The sequence below is a fragment of the Dufourea novaeangliae genome, unplaced genomic scaffold (genome assembly GCF_001272555.1).
Source record: "Dufourea novaeangliae isolate 0120121106 unplaced genomic scaffold, ASM127255v1 scaffold96, whole genome shotgun sequence".
Taxonomy (NCBI): Eukaryota; Metazoa; Arthropoda; class Insecta; order Hymenoptera; family Halictidae; genus Dufourea; species Dufourea novaeangliae.
Window position 1 is genome coordinate 75,398 of NW_015373974.1, and position 17,002 is coordinate 92,399.

At 38.2% G+C, this 17,002-nt stretch overlaps 2 protein-coding genes across 2 annotated transcripts in view; both read right to left on the minus strand.

The window, feature by feature from the left end:
- Positions 1 to 17,002, minus strand: part of LOC107187076 — an 82,014-nt gene that overhangs the window by 63,109 nt on the left and 1,903 nt on the right. The gene's annotated exons all lie outside the window — the stretch shown is intronic.
- LOC107187077 (UPF0160 protein MYG1, mitochondrial) lies at positions 1,027 to 2,994 on the minus strand. Its single transcript, XM_015575083.1, has 6 exons — positions 2,663 to 2,994; positions 2,428 to 2,523; positions 2,111 to 2,344; positions 1,839 to 2,040; positions 1,369 to 1,541; positions 1,027 to 1,298 (listed from the first exon to the last, which is right to left on the minus strand). Exons 1-6 carry the CDS (start codon positions 2,860 to 2,862, stop codon positions 1,121 to 1,123), a joined length of 1,083 nt encoding a protein of 360 aa, XP_015430569.1. The 5' UTR covers positions 2,863 to 2,994; the 3' UTR covers positions 1,027 to 1,120.

Here is a 17,002-nt window from a genome sequence, read left to right on the forward strand (position 1 = left end):
TTGATTTTTGTTGTATCTTACACGGTCCTATAAGTTATTAATTTATATAATTCGTGAACTATTAATGATAAACAAGCAAAAGAAAACTAAGTAGCAAAATTTATGAAATGCTAGTCTGATGTTTCTTTCAACCTTATTTACGATGTATAAACAACTTCTTCTGAATAAATTTGTAATAGAATTTGAATTTGATATTTGGCCCGCGAATTCGGCAAAAATGGCGCAGAATGTATTCTGGGGCAACGGAAAATTGTCAACTAATTAAAACAATTGCAGAACTTTGGCAAGATGCTAGTTCGATAGCCAAAGAAAAGGAAAAGTTGCACAGAAATTGTTCTAATTCCGAAAAAATTCGTAATAAAACGTCTACGAATGTCAGAGGTTTAAAACAATGGACAATATTAAAGTCGAAAAAAGAAAGCAAAACCGATCCTCAGACTCGCGTTGGCTTAGGAGTTTAATCACGAAACGAATTACCTGAAACTTTTTCAAAGACCGGGGTAACGAGTTTTCGACGATTCAAAGCTGTAGAGAAATAGAATCGTGGGGGAGGAAGATAGAAGTGGATTGAATCGTCCGTCATATTTGCATAACTGAAGATCTATAGAAGAACGGAAAATGAAAGATTTTTGGAATTTGTTTTTCTCTCCTCGGAACAAGGTTCGGTAAATAAGCGAAAAATAACAAAATTTTGGCATTTTTTTTTTCTCCAATGCAAGGTTCGATAAATAAACATAAAATTTCGTTGCTGGAAAATAAAACTGGGCTCGATGTAACGCGTATTTCGATGATGAGCCGAGCAATCACATTGCCGGAATTGGAAATTCAATATTTCAATAATCCAGAGATTCAATATAAAATACATGAAATCAATTTATTAAAATAAATACGGTAATAAAAGTATATACATATAAATTGTTAAATATGACACATTTCATGATAGGGTTAATGTCGTTTCTGGAAATGGTAACTAGGTGTAGCAAATACCATATATACTCAAGGTATTGATAAAGATTTAATGCGGTGAATATGCAGTTGAAATATTTATTTCTGATTGTTGGCTATAAAATATTGTGGTGTAATGTTCAATTGTACTAATCGATATAAATTACAATTACGGTTAATTAGATTCCGATTTTCCTAGTTCAAGGGACTTCCGTGCCATCGTCAGCGCACCCTCCCTGGTTTTACATCCACCGATAAAACGCACCGAATGCACAAAAATGGCGCCGTCAATTCCACTAGCACGTTCTAAATCCTCATCTCGCAGTCCTGCCCAAGATTCTGGTAAAAACATTCTACAAGACAACATTGCGCATTAAGAATCCAAACCACTCTCGAGAGAACTAGAAGGGCTGTATATTGTACCTGCACACAAAACTGCTAGGCACCACAGGAACGCATCGAACTCTATGGCTAGAATCTTTGAAAATTATATACTTCAATGTAGGCTGTAGATTCAACTCTTTTTCTATAGCAAACAAGTGCTCGGACCATTCCACTGCACACGGCAACTCTATAATTTCCCCACTTGGATCTACCTGTAAATATTTTCCTACTGTGAAACTACAAATGTCTACTCACACTTCAATTTTCATAGACTATTTTTACAAAAGGTAAAATTAGAGAACAATTTTATTTCATAGATTAAAGAGTTTATCGAACAAACACTAATATAGAAGAATCTAATTTGGTACAAACTTGCACAGTAGTTGAACACTCCATTATGATATTTAACTTAATTATAATGGATCCTCAAAGATGTACAATGATTAGATATATTTCAATATCAGTAACAACATTGCTACTGATTACAAATTTATATTAATGATGTTTACCTCGAATCGTTTTTTAATGGATTCTTCCACAATAGATCTAGCTGGAAGCCAAGAATTTGCCGTACAAAATACATGCTGCACAAAATCTTTGCCGGTGAGTTCAACAGCTTTCAAAAACTGTTCCTGAACATCAATGTCTTTACTATTCCATATAGGATTCAAAAAGTGTACACGAGCAGATAAATGCGTGACTATTCGATATCTAAAAGAAATATTATAAGAGCTCATTCTATCAGTTCTACTGGTAATAATACCAATAACAATCAACTTACACAGGTTCTCCATCAAACATTGAAACTCCATTGTCTATACAATCAATTTCTTTAATAAATGTATCATAAACTTTCTTAAAAATTGTCTCTATATCACTGTCACTTGCTTCTGGAAGCAACTGCTTAAGAACTTCATGGCCGAAATGGCAATAAATTAAACCTGCACTACTCAATTTCAGTTTACAATCGTATCCTGGTTTCTTTATAACTGTACTCACTGATTCATTAAAATCCCTAACACATAAGATAAATTAAGATCCTTAAATCTAATTCCACATGTTAAATATGAAACAGCACTACCTAACGTTCAAATATACCTCATATGATGATCATAACGATGCTTTGAATGATTATATTCACTTCCAACATCAACTACCACATCGCAAGTGTCCAAAATACTTTGTTCTCGTGATCTAAAAATTTTTGTAATATTCTGTATCTTTCAAGGATTTCTATACAAATTCTTTGAACTTCACTCCACAAAAAGTAGTACATCTATGTATGTATATATATATATAAATCTACATGTTTCAAGTTGGAAAATATTTTTACCTGATGATTTCTGCATCTTTGTATCGTGGCAGTGTCTTCAGCATGAAACACGCAAGAGCCTCATCGCAATGGAAACATCCGTCGTGCGTTCCGATTTTTATTTTTCCCGTCATCGTCACAAACCCTCGTAGTTTCACTCGCGTATAGGTTAGGAAGCCTGATGTCGCAAGTGGGTTCGCAAGACGTCGTAAAGATTGCATAAAACGTGACAGTAATTAAATTATATGCTCACTGGGAAGCTCGTAAACTGGTGCAACACGTTTCGTCGCGTTCCGACTATATCTAAACACAAGTGAACAGTGTCGTGTTAATAACCTCTCGACAAGCGTGCTTCTTATTGGTACTATTGCAAGTAACTGTCGCCGATAGCTAGGAACGTTTAATGCCACGACTGCGCGGAATCAATAAATCCCTGAATAAGCGGGAATATTTGAAATTCAATTGAACTCAGTGTCAGATTTGATATAAAACTGATTCAAATTCAGTTATTTGTACCGTACAAGCAATAATTTTTAAATTCCATAAGGTTTAGAAGATACATAGAATCTTAACAGGCGGAGTCAGAAGACATAGAGTTTATAAAATTTTAGCAATCTGTTAAGATACTGGGAACTTTGAAAGCACCCCTAGTCCCATATATAACAATTTCAACATCTTGCTAAAATATTCTCAGCTTCATCTCTCTTTTCACACTTCTGAAATATGTACTCCAGAAGTCCCATTCATTTTAATGCCATGTCATGAGAATGTATAGCATTGGGATGTACTTTTGAAACTGATCAGATAGAATACTTGAAATGATTTATGATTCTCCTAAGGGTGGTTGGATAAGATGGTCTGTTGTAATTTCTGGATAATGTTGAAGTAAATAATTATTTATTTATATGTTGAAGTAGATTATTCTTTATTTTATAAATTTCTTAGTTATAAATTTCTACTTTTTTTTACCCTGATTGTAGCCTATTTGTGTAACAACGCTCTTATTATAAAGAAGATATATTATTTTAATTAAATCATATCAATTAAAATTTGGCCTGTTTACTGTAGATTTTACAATACAGCAGGCTCCAAGTATGACATTTTCAATCAAGTTTACAGTACTTCCAACATTAACCGACTAGAATTTCCGCTAACGCGGTGACACGAGCACTTTCAGCCGGGAAATTATAACAGGTATCGATTCCAGGATTTGAAATGCTAATTTTCCGGGAGCACCGACGATAATTTTATGAAACTACGAAATCAACGACGGTAAACAGATTAACGAAAATTGCGTTCTCCAGAGTGGCAGATTTGTACACAAACCGGTGTTATACGATCTCTTTCAGTTACCCTGGATCATCGAAAATCCACCGAATGAAACGTAAACGGAATTCTTTGGCAACATTTTTCATAAATATTTTAATACAGTGCTCGGTTGGAATTATTTCGAAATCTTTTTATTTTCATGTATCAAGATTTTGCAAATGTTAAAGAACTGCAATGTTTAATGATATTTAAAAGGAGAAAGGCTGACGAGGCTATCGGGGATCATAGTTAATTTTATGCTCGCAGTCGGCCCTGTAATGGCGACCTTCGTCGCGCCGTTGCCGCGTGTAATGCCAACCTTTCTGTGCCAAAAGTGACCCGAAGGATAGAATTCCTTCGCCTTGATCGGCCAGGCGAAATTATTGCTCGAGATTCTTCGACTGTTCACTGAAAAATGTGCCTTACAAACAGTTTTCCATCCTTCATTGAATTTTTTTGATTGATTGGAAATGAATAGTGTACGAAGATTCAAAGTTGGCCACTGCTGCAATAGATACCCGCCATCTTTGTACTCTCGAGGGGAATCCTAGGTTCCCAATAATGAATAGAATACTCTTCAAAGAAATGTAAACTTTTTGTTTTTTAGAGATAAATGCAAAAAATTGTTCCTTGCTTTTTATTGAATATTTGAAGATTCCAATAGTTAAGTTAGTTCGTGGTACGAGATAATTATAACTAGACGATAAATTTATAAAAAATTTAGTGAAATGACTTTTTTAGAAAAAATTAACAATATTTTTATTTCATTACTAAATTCATCTACGACCCTTTGAAATGAACAATATAATAATAGTATATATTATATATACTCTATAGAGTTCAACGAGGTTGAAAATAAATGATCTTTTCAAACAAAGTGGTCGACAGACACTTAATTCAATCTTTCTCTCGTTCCATTTGATAAAGTACGATTATCGTAGCCCTTTAAGGGAAAAAACAAAATAAAAAAGCGAAATGTAAAATCGTCCGACATTACGTTCGAGCAGCAACTTTCCTGTCGCGTCAAAGTTGACTGAATCTCAAGAGACCGATATCAACAGCGCGCGTTACTTTTCATTCAACCCTCGTATCCATCGATTCCGTTGCCCATTATTTATAAGATCGATCCGGTGCCCCTTTCACGCAACGGTACCCGAACCGACGCAGAACCCGTCGGGTGAAACGTTTAAAAATAGCAAATAAAAATAATTCCCTGCCCAGTTGCAAGTGTATTAAATTCACATCACTTTTGAAACGGGGCTGGAGGACCGTCGTGCTTTTCTCAGCGACGACACCCCCACCTCCCGTACACAACCCACCTCCCACTTTTCCATTTCTATTCACTCAATCAGCGAAACTTTCCGGTCCCTCGAACTCGGAGCAAATTGCACGGTACAAACTCGAAACGCGACGATTCCCCGACACAATGTCGTGTCCAACTTTCAGAAACATCCGCCCCTTTCGAATCCCTGAAAATATCTAAAATTTCGGGAACTACCATGGAGAAAATTTAAAAAAATATACAGCGTCGTGAAAAGAATAGTATACTAAATTTTGGATTGTTGGATTTGAAAATAAAATTGGAGTACCAGTGGGGGAATCTCCTTGGAGAAGTAGGATTCTCTTATAATCTCCGTCGCTGACATGGACGTAGCCAGGTTGTCAATCAGAAGGGGCAAATTTTATTTTAAGGTAAACTTCATATCATCCTTCTTCCGTGGAGAGAAGACAAAATTTATCTTAAGGTAAATTCCATAATGTTATTTTTTCCCTTGGGAAGGGGGGAGATAGCAAAATTTATCTTGAGGTAAATTTCATAACATTATTTTTCTCCCTTAGGGAGAGGGTAAAATCTATCTTATAGTAAATGTTATAATATTATTTTTCTCTCTTGGATGTAGGGGGGATCCAATTTTTCCTCTCTAGGACAGGTAAAAGGCCACTTTTTTCCCCTCTGGGGTGAAGGGATGCGAGTTTCCTTCATTCATCATGCAAAAATTAAATAATTCTGAAATTGTGCTTTACCAAGATTTTTATGTAATTAAATTTAACATTTTCTTCAAGTATCGAAATAAATTATTATAACACGTTCTTCCTGTTATTTCAACCCAGTCAGCCAAACCTGCACAGCCAGATTTTGTAAACACCTATCATAAGCTTTGGTAACCAGAATGGCTACAGGTTTGATGCAGGATCTGCTATAAGCAATTAGCGCGCAGATTCGACCAATATGTTTTACGATTTTGTCAGGCAGGCTCTGCCTACAAAGCTCAAATAGATGGATTATGGATTTGTAATCAAAAAAATTGTATATTTAAAATAAATTTGTTTTTATTATAGCTATTATAAAATTAAGGAAATGAAGAGGAAGGAAGGACTCACGGTTTGGGAAATCCCCTAGCGGTGGCGTGTGTAACTACCAACCTAACCTCCGGTGTTCGCCTACAAATTTGGCGCTTTACCTAACACCGTTAACCGAACTGTCTCAAAGGGAAACTCGTAAGAGAGAGAGGCTGCGTGAAATTCACGAAATTATATCGAGTTTGTCGGTGGGGCTTGGAACGGCCTCGTCTCGACTTTTCTCTCGCGACCGAAAGCCGAAGAGCTCGACTTCGAAGTCGCGCGTCGGCTCCCTTTGCAATGCTAATATCTTTGTCGTCCAATTTGCAAGTACAACGAACGCGATTTGCCGAAACGAATCGGTCGTTTCGTCGGGTTTTCCCCCTCGTTCACCCGTTGTCTCAAGGAATTCCCCGCTAATTCCTCTTACACCCGGGGATTCCCCCTTTCAGGGAGGGTTGTTCTCGCTCACGCTTTAACGGCGCCTCGGTCTGGAAAAGTGGAGCAAGGGTTGAAACTTCGTAAAGAACTTTTAGCCCCATTCTTCCTCGAAGAAATGAACGATCGATGGGGTTGTCGGTTAGTCTAGGGAATCATGTTTCCTTTTTTCACTAGATATCTGTTTCTCTGTGTTTCGTCTACCGTCTTTGATTTTTCGTTGTATATTTTCATAGAATAATTTCTCTCAATGTTTCGAAATTAAAGAATCTTCGCTTGGGAATAAGAATGAAAATTTATAATAAAGTGTTAAATGCAAGAAATTGGATTGAAGCCCACGAAGTGCAAAGTTGGAAGAATAGATAATAATAATGTTAGTTTATACGATCATTTTGTTGAAGAGAGGGTGCTAACTCTGTGGACGTTTCATGGGGATGGTCTGATAGTCGATGTGTTAATCATTCTATATTTTGTTACGGGTCAGCAGTGTATTCTTGTTATTTTAGACGGATATAATTGTCGTACAATATTGACAAAATAGAAAATTATTTATGTAAATGAGTCTTGAAAAAGAGACCAAATAGTTGGCACAGGAATCCAAGATTTGACACAAACTGTTAGCAATGAACAATAACTTATTTTGTTGCAAAAATATTTTCTTACAGATTAAGGTTGACGATAGGTATTATTTAAATGTTAGTATCCTTATTCATCGTTTACGTTACCTTATTCCGCGTGAAAACTTATATTTCAAGTGTTATGAAAATACTTTTTCAAATAAACCGCCATTTTTCAGACAGAGGTTAATTCAATGCGCACACGGTAACTTTATGGCGGTAATTTCAAAACGTTTAAACTTCTAACTTCATTAAGAATTGATCTTTGCAACAATGCAACGTTCTGCAAAAACTATTTTTTAGTATTTCGATGTATTAGTTAAACAAGAAACAATTTTCTTCGTTACTTCCATAGTTACAAAACTATCGAAATTTCGATGATAAAGTGTAAATATTATTCGACTGAAAGATTCTTGTTCGGTCACGAAGGTTCCTTCCAATTTAATTCCCCGACGAGGTTCGCAACAAATTGACCAGTTTACGAACGGGATACGCGATATACAACCGTTACGAATGCCAAAACGACTCGAATTTGGAACGGAGTCAGGGAGTCCGGGGGAACCGTCAGCGCGGAGCCACGTCCGATGTTCCCGCTTATTCGCCTTCGCTTTTAATTTATTGGTGTATTTACAGGGTACCGCTTTTGCGCCACGCAGTGTATCTTACCGATTGCAATTGTTTGCACACGCTCCCGGATTTATTAATAACGTTTCATCGCATCCGGCCGATCTGCTCGTCGGGTAGTCGAATAAAAACCAAACGCAGAAAACAACGACCGGAAATTGTGGAGATTTTGTGCGTTCATCGTACTGTTCGAATTTTTATCGATATACCGAGAAGTACAATTTAGAATTTCCATGTAAATTTGAAGACAGTGGACACTTGTACCGAAATTCCATTTTTCACTAGGAAGTTTTGAACATTTTTTTTTAATTACAAAGGAACCTCACGTATCTGAACTAATGGGGGACAAAAGTGTTCGGATAACAGAAGGTTCGGATAGTGAAGAGTTCTAATAGTGGAGGGTTCGGATAGTGGAAGGTACGGAAAATGGAACGTTCGGATAGTGAAGAGTTCCGATAGTGGAGGGTTCGGATAGTGGAGGGTTCGGATAGTGGAGCGTTCGGATGGTTAAAGGTACGGAGAATGGAGCGTTCGGATAGTGAAGAGTTCCGATAGTGGAGGGTTCCGGTAGTGGAGGGTTCGGATAATCGAGGGTTCGGATATTAGGTGTTTACACACTAGAGGCTCTGCTGTAATTACACAGTACATCTATACATGTCCATGGGCCGAGATGGACCCAGTATTCACCGAGTAAAAATCAAACAATTAGGTACACAATAATCCCAGATTAACTGTTCGATTAAAAACAATTATCTTCAGAATTAGTCCTTGAAAATAATAATAAATTAATACACCGACAAGAATTATCACTGTCCCAAATCAAACGTAAATCATTTCCCGCCACTCCGGTAAATCCGCCCCTCGCACCAGTCTGACCAACGTAAGTAATTGAAAGCTCTACTTCCGGGGTTCGAAGGGAGGGATGGATTAATCTCCAGACGAAATTTGATAAGCCATGATTTCCCCGGTTAATCGTCGGCCAGCACGCGACACCGAGATGGTGTTTCCCCTTGATCCACCACCACCCTCGTGTCTTGCGCCGTTTTCACCCGCCATCGTCCCCCCACGCAACGTTTCTCTGATCTGAGGGACTTCCCTTCGTGTTCTTGGCACCTGGGAATTGGATAAAGGCGTGCATCGAACACGAGACGAACCCTCATCGCAACCCATATTCCGTAGATCCGAGTGAAGTCGGACCACCACCCCCGCGGAGTCGTTAAAACGTACGTTTTGATCCGGCAGAAAAACCTTACATTGTGGAAAGAAAATCCAATCCTCTAATTGGTCCCCGATTGAGAGACGAGAAACTTTTATACCCTTGGGCGTGAAAAAGTGATTTGAATGAAGTCTCATTTTTTAAACATTCACAAAAACGTTAATTAACGCCTTTTGTATTTTTGTAATTGGAGAAAACGAGAGTTTTTTTTAATAAATTGCAAGGATACTTTCACGAAAACAAAATTTATTTATATCTTTCTGATGAATCCTTTTTGTTTTGTTTTCATGGATGAATGTTTGAATGGAAAAGAAGAATTTACTTAAAAGTTTGAATTCAAATTACGTTACCATAAAGTTAGTATAAATTACGTTATCAGTTTACTGAGAAGGAATAGTGAATGATTTATCGGTGCGCTCAATGTATGATTACTTTTTTCCCGCTGTTATAACAGAATTCTATTTTAATGCGGCCTGATCTGTACCTCGATCACCGACTGGCCATTTAATCCAATAATTTACCGTGCACCGTCCACGTCAGGCACACTTTTACCCCCGGCAATGGTAATTTTATATACGTTTCCGCTGCGTGTTTGCATGACAAATGGAGCACGAAAGCTCGCGCGGGTCACGAAACTAGTTTACCCCCTCAAGTATCTCGAACTCCAATAACTTGGTCGTAGCTGGTAGGAAAAATACGAGGGCAAGGTAACTTTCATCCCCGGTTATGACAACAAGACACACACACCAAAGAATCTGCTCGCGAGTAGCTTCGTCGAACTAACGTACTCTATTTCATTAACAGCGGAACCAACGAACCCGTCAAAACGACGGATCTCAGATTTCTTATTTCATTATAGTACAGCGCCAGAAATCACGGAAGTGGTCCTGTCGGAATTTACAATGGCCTTGAATTTATTACACCAGTTCTGGAAGCACTGAACAAAGCAACTGTTATGAAAATTCTTCTGTTCGGATAATAGAACTTTTGGATAGCAGAATTGTTGGATAGTGAAATTTTCGGATAGCGGAATGTTCGGATAGTGGAATTTTCAGATTGTGGAATTTTCATATTGTGGAATTTTCAGGTCGTGGAAGTTTCGGATATTTGAACGTTCGGATAATAGAAGGTTCGGATAACAGGATGTTTCGATAGTAAAAGGTTCGGATAACAGAACGTTTCGATAGTAAAAGGTTCGGATAACAGAACGTTTCGATAGTAAAAGGTTCGAATAACAGGATGTTTCGATAGTAAAAGGTTCGGATAACAGAACGTTTCGATAGTAAAAGGTTCGAATAACAGGATGTTTCGATAGTAAAAGGTTCGGATAACGGAACGTTTCGATAGTAAAAGGTTCGAATAACAGGATGTTTCGATAGTAAAAGGTTCGGATAACGGAACGTTTCGATAGCAGAAAGTTCGGATAACAGAACGTTGGGATAGTAAACTGTTCGGATAACAGAACGTTTCGATAGCAGAAAGTTCGGATAACAGAACGTTTCGATAGCAGAAAGTTCGGATAACAGAACGTTTCGACAGCAAAAAGTTCGGATAACAGAACGTTGGGATAGTAAACTGTTCGGACACTGGAGTTTCTGGACTGTACCGAACTTTCTTGTAACAAAACGTCGACGGTCACCGATGACCAACATGGCCAGCAACGTGTGTTTTTAACGTTGTGGTAGTAAAGATTGACGAATTTAAAAGAGAACCAGACGGAATTTACCCAGACACCAGTCGAACGCTTCCGATCGTGAATTATTCCGTCCGAATGGCGCGTAGCAGCTATCTACGGTCGACCGGAGCCGGTTATTTCGAATGAAAATTTACGAAGGAGATTCGCCACGATTTAACGCTCCGCGGATGTTTACGAAACATCGCGAGACTCCGCGGGACCTTTAAATAATTTAAGGAAACGGCTGGATCGCAGGCGAACGTGAATATAAATCGAAGGAATACGCCGATGACTTCATTCAATGTCGGATTCACTCGTGAATCTCTCGCGATACGACGCAGAAAACATTCCATTTTAACGGTTGAACTATTTACTATCAGTAAATACCTATTTTTAATAGAATTTAGAAGCAAATACGAATGAGCAAATTAATAACTGTACTGACGCGTACATTGAATTTGATTTTAATTACAGGGAATTTCAGTAATATTTGTGGAAAATTTGCAGTCCGCCATTTTGACAACGTTGGAAATTCTACATACATAGTATACATGCCTGTTTGTACCTACTACAATTTCGAATAATATAAATGAATTAACATACTCGAGTATGTTGTACCCTACCCCAAATTCATGGTTTAAATTCAGATAATATTTACAGATTAAATTTTCAGATTTTATTTTTGTTCATTTCGACGGCTTCGGCGATTCTAACATGCTAATTTACCAAAATCTGGTAATCAACTGTCAAATTTACACGAAACCTCAAGAAATGTACAAATGTGTATATCGAAATAATTGATTTCTCATATACGGGATGTTCAAAAGGAAACATCGAAGACTTTGTGGTGCTTCTCAGTCCTCACCTAGTGAAGTAAAAAATGTCTAACCAACATAGATCCTAAATAATTTTCGAAAATCATTTTAGCAATATCATTCTACATATATGCACTCCTATTTTTTCGAACATCATTGTAATACTATCATTCCAAATATATACACTCCTACTTTTTAGATCAAAGTAATTTTCGAAAATCATTTTAGCATTGATTGTTTAAAAAAAAAGTTACGAAATCTACTTATTTAGATGGCATCAATGAAAAAATATAACTTGACAATTCTTTCCGACATAGATATACCAGTAATATTACTTAGGGTCACAACTGACCCGAAGTAGTTCGTGAGGCCGTAAGTGTTTCCAGTCCACTATGTTCGAGGGTTAACCATTTGTACAGATGTATTGAATTCTTCCACGTCTGGATCGATTCCAGTAGCGTCAGCTCCAAGTTCAGCCGTCCGGAAACAAGTAGTACAAGTCCGCGGATAACGCGTCCACGGATTCGCCCATGTCGCCACTTTGCGGACACTCAGCACACAATCGTGTAAACTTCGAGCATTCCAGGAATTGGCCGTGGAACAAGAGTAGTGCCCCGTCGAGAATCGAGATAGAAGTCGAGAACACGGAAAAGCTATCGAAAAGGGTGCAACGTTCGGATGACCGTAGAGGGGGCAGCGGACAGAAATGAAATCCGATATCGCGGGAACCACTCTTCTACGATTTCTCCCCCCCTCCACCGTTGACAAACGATGTTTACAACGCGAAGATACTGCCTAACCCGCGGGGAACCTTTTTTCTTGACTGTTTTTCGACGAATCTCGAGCGATCGGCGGAAAGTGGATCTATTAACATTTGCATTCGATCTATTAACACTACTCGATTTATTGACATTATTCGATTTATTGACAGTACTCAATTTATTGATACTATTCAATTTATGGACACTATTCGATTTATTGCCACTCAATCTCCTTTCTTTATGCTCACTCTTTGTGAGATCACTCAAAAATGTTTAATTCTTATGTTTTATGGTTAAACTAAAAACAAGCTAAGTATGCCATGTCTGAAATCATATTTGAGAAATAATATTTCTCCCGAAAATGGCAGATTGTATTCCGTAGAAAAAAAGGTACAGTATTCTGTCGATCACTGTCTGACAGGTCCTACACGCTTTTAGTCAGGGCGTCATCCCCACCACCGAGTGGGAGGGGCGTAAACGTAGAACCTATCAAGTGTATACTTCGTCGAACAATGTATTCGTGAGGTGTTGAAATGATTCGCGGTGCACAGTGAAAGTTTTGCAGCCGACCCGAGTGTCAAACTCTCATAGAGTCTTTACTGTATTAACGGGTACAATATAGGGAAATTGGTTGTCAAGTGGTACAAAAGTAAAAAAAAAGACTGGGAACCGCTGTTTTACTGTATCACATACTTTCGTTTTTTTTTTCCTGCAGGTGTGGGTGCAACCTGTGACGTACGAAAAAACCGACGAATAATGAGAAACGATCGTTAAGCTGGAACAGTTCGCGGCTGTTTGCCGCGCTTCTCTTTGAACACTTGCTGGTCTTCTCGTCTGTTCCACTTCGAAATATTAATTTATACAGAGGGGGAGGGGGCAACCGGTATTCGAGGGAAGCCCGACCCGACCCCGATTATCATGTAGATCGGGGCGGTTCGTCCGACCGCGATCTAATCCCACGCTCGCGGGATTCTGCGGGTCGATCCGATGAAACACGACCGGCTGGCTTTCTGATCAACCGGGAAGCAACGCGACGCGCCCGGTAATTGGACGCGCGAGCGGTCTGTTTCAAAGGGATGGAATTAAAATGTCGGGAGAGACACAACCCGTTTTTCCCTGCAGATCGAGGATTGCAACTGGGTCAGATGATCTCCTGCTTCAGCCTCGAGAGGTAATGATCCTTTCGATGGACTGCAAGGAAATTATACTTACAGAGGTCTCGCGATTATTGTCCCAAACTTGGGTCCGCGCAGGGACCATAATCATGGACTTGGCGCGCCGCGGCAACAAAGTATGCGGTTGCCGAGTTCCACGACCCCCCCAGTGGTGGACGCCTGGACAATAATCGCGACGTCTCTGTATTATGTGTTTTCGTTGAATAATGTATACGGGGTGCCCAGAAACTTGTGGCACGGAGAACTAGGTTGCATGATCTAACAATCTGAATTTCAAGAGAAGATTCTTTCTGATCGATTGTAAGAATATTCGTTGAATATACGGAGTGTCTAACCAATTTTGATTCAACTGGACGCCATCGGGTTTAATGGAACGGAACCAAAATGGCGGACGAGAATGCGATCTACTTTTAGATAGACGGAGGACCCCAATTGGGTTAGAGAATCTCTTGTTTGAGGTTAGAGAAAAAATAGATTGTTTTCGAAAATGTACGAGGTGTCCAGTTATTCGTGGCACGGAAAAATGACGGTGAAATCACGATTTTTTGTAGATCGACCGCTGCAATTGGGTAGACAATCTCTTGATTGAGTCTCGAGAGAAGAAGCTTTTTGATCGATTGTGAGAATATTCGTCGAATTCAGTGAATTTTGGTACAATTGGAGGCATCAGGTTCAATGGAAGGGAACTAAAATGGCAGACGAGAATGCGAAGAAATCTTCTACTTTTATGTGCATCGAGGACTGCAACTGGGATAAAGGATCTCCCCGTTTGAATTTCAAAAGAAAATGGATTCTTTCCAACAATTGCAAGAAAATCGTACTTATAATTCTTTCCTAATAGGTATTACAAATTGAATTAATGTGGCATAGAAAACTACACTTTTACGTATGCAAATCGATTAACGTACCCGAAGTAACAATAGATCTCTAAATTCTAACATTTAAAATATTCTAAATTTAGTAGTACAGCAATTATTAAAATAATGAGAGTGTCTACATAAAAATCGAAACGTAAATAATTATATTCACAATATTAGTTTGCAATATCAATAAATAATATTTCTCAGATTTCATTCAGTATTCTCGCATTTTTAAATTTCCCGCCGTTCCACAGCAAGGTTAGAAACAAAATGGCGCACATTTCATCGTTAAAATTTCGAAATTGATGGTAAAGTTTTGCACTTTTACTACAGTTCGAGTGAAAATTTCTTCCTCTGGTTGTGATAAAAGCGATTCATTACCAGTCTATCCATGTTTCTTGCACGTTGCTACGAAGTTCGCGGGACAGCTGTAACTGGCAACGCTAAATATTCAGTGTGAGCCCCTAAATAAGTGTCCCTATAAATAGGGCCGGGTCTATTAGCGGAAGATGTAGAGGCCAGAGTGCCCGCGGCTCTCGAGTGTAAGGCGAAATTCGTGTAACGTATACGGGAAAGTGTGGAGGAACCGAGGTGGAGGGTATAGTTACGATGAAAACAAAATGGAATTACTTTGTCGCCGCCTTTTGGTACTGTGCAACTATGCTCGAGTCAATGGAAATAGAATTCTGTAGGCGGAAAGTCGGATTAACTCGAGACACTATGAGTCCACCATTCTGGAAATATTGTCTCGGTTGAAGAAACTTCCACGAATTCACGATTAAAAACATGAACAGTGGAATAAGATCAATTAAATGGTGCTTCTGTTTATTTATGTAGTTTTGAATATATACCTACGAGTCAATGAAAATAGAATTCTGTAGGCGAAAAGTCGGATTCACTCGAAATATTAAAAGTCCTTCATTTTGGAAAGATTTTACGTCAGTTCAATAAAATTCCTATTGGATAAAATTATTATTCTGATTGCTTGAAAATTATTTGTGTATTACATAGCTTCGTAAAGTCATTTTCCATATCATACCAGTAGAAACCTGGCGCTGACAATATGGCGGCTGTCGTTCACGAGAGATTAAATGAAGTTGTATTAAATATAAATAAAAATTAAACAAACGTAATAATTATTTTAAAAACCTTTTTGTTTTACTTGTTAAAATAAAAAATAATTTTTATGGCAACATTCTTGGTCATATCTGACTAAAAATAAAATCGTATCACATATGACCAAGAACATTGCTACCAAAATTATTTTTTATTTTTTAGTGCATGCTTTGTATTTTTTTAAATTTTTTATTTAAGTCTTTTTTAATATGTTAATTTACTAGTTTTTGCACATAATGTTCATTCACCCGTTCGTGTTCATTTATTGGCACGTCCACCCTACTTTATTTTTCAGAGAATTCCAGCCTCATCCAATATTACTTGGACATTTTTCACTGTGCCACAGGACTCGTCCCAACAAAGTACACATTTCCACGTTATTTTTCGGGCGGCTCAGCTACCGCTGTGATGTAAACAGCTCTTAACCCCACAGCGCACAGTTGCGGAAGGGGAAGACCCTGTTATGTTAGAGAATATGTATCGCAGTTCATCGCACGTTTTCCCGTCAAATTCCCGGCGATGTTTACGATTTTTTTGTTGCCACGGTTTGGTATCTGCGCCCGCAACAATCTCACGGCGTAGAGACAGTGACAAATAGGATGAGACGATTTGGAGGTTTTCCAATGTCCGCCTGGCCGGGCCATCAATTATTTCTTCGGGCAGAAGGGAGGGGGGGGGGAGGGAGGAGTTTGTCAGTCAGAGACAAGGTGAAAGTCGAGAAAAAACTTTTTCCTCTTCATATTTAACGGACGTAAAGTCTCTACGGTAAAGACCCAAGGAACTGTTGGATAAAAGGTGAAATTTTTTTTGGAGGCTTTGAGTTTCAAAATATGGGATTCTTATGGAAAGTAAAGGTGAATACAATGTTCGTGAGAAATATCGAGGAGATAAAGAGGTTGTTTTTAGGTTCGATGGCGAGAATAGATAAAAATACAGTGGAACCTCCATTATCCGAACTGAGAGGGAAACGAACGACGATTTTGATTTGCAACTAGTTTGGTGTTGTTTTCAGGTTTGGTGATGAGAAACGATAAAAATACAGTGGAACCTCCATTATCCGAACTAAGAGGAAAACGAACGACGATTTTGATTTGTGACTAGTTTTGTGTTGTTTTCAGGTTTGAACGCGAGGAAAGATAAAATTACAATGCAACCTCCATTATCGGAACTAATAGGAAAACGAATGTACGATTTTAATTAATGACTTGTTCTGTGTTATGATAATCGATATTTCGAATAATCAGAGCTTAGATGTAATAGAGAGTCGACTGTATAATCCGATATGGAGCCTCTAATGTAACTCTAATATTGAACAGAATTATCCCAATAAATTTTATAAGCGTAAAGAATCGTATTTTACAGAATGGGCATAAAGAATTGTACTTTGTAGAATATTCCTTAATATTACATACTTTT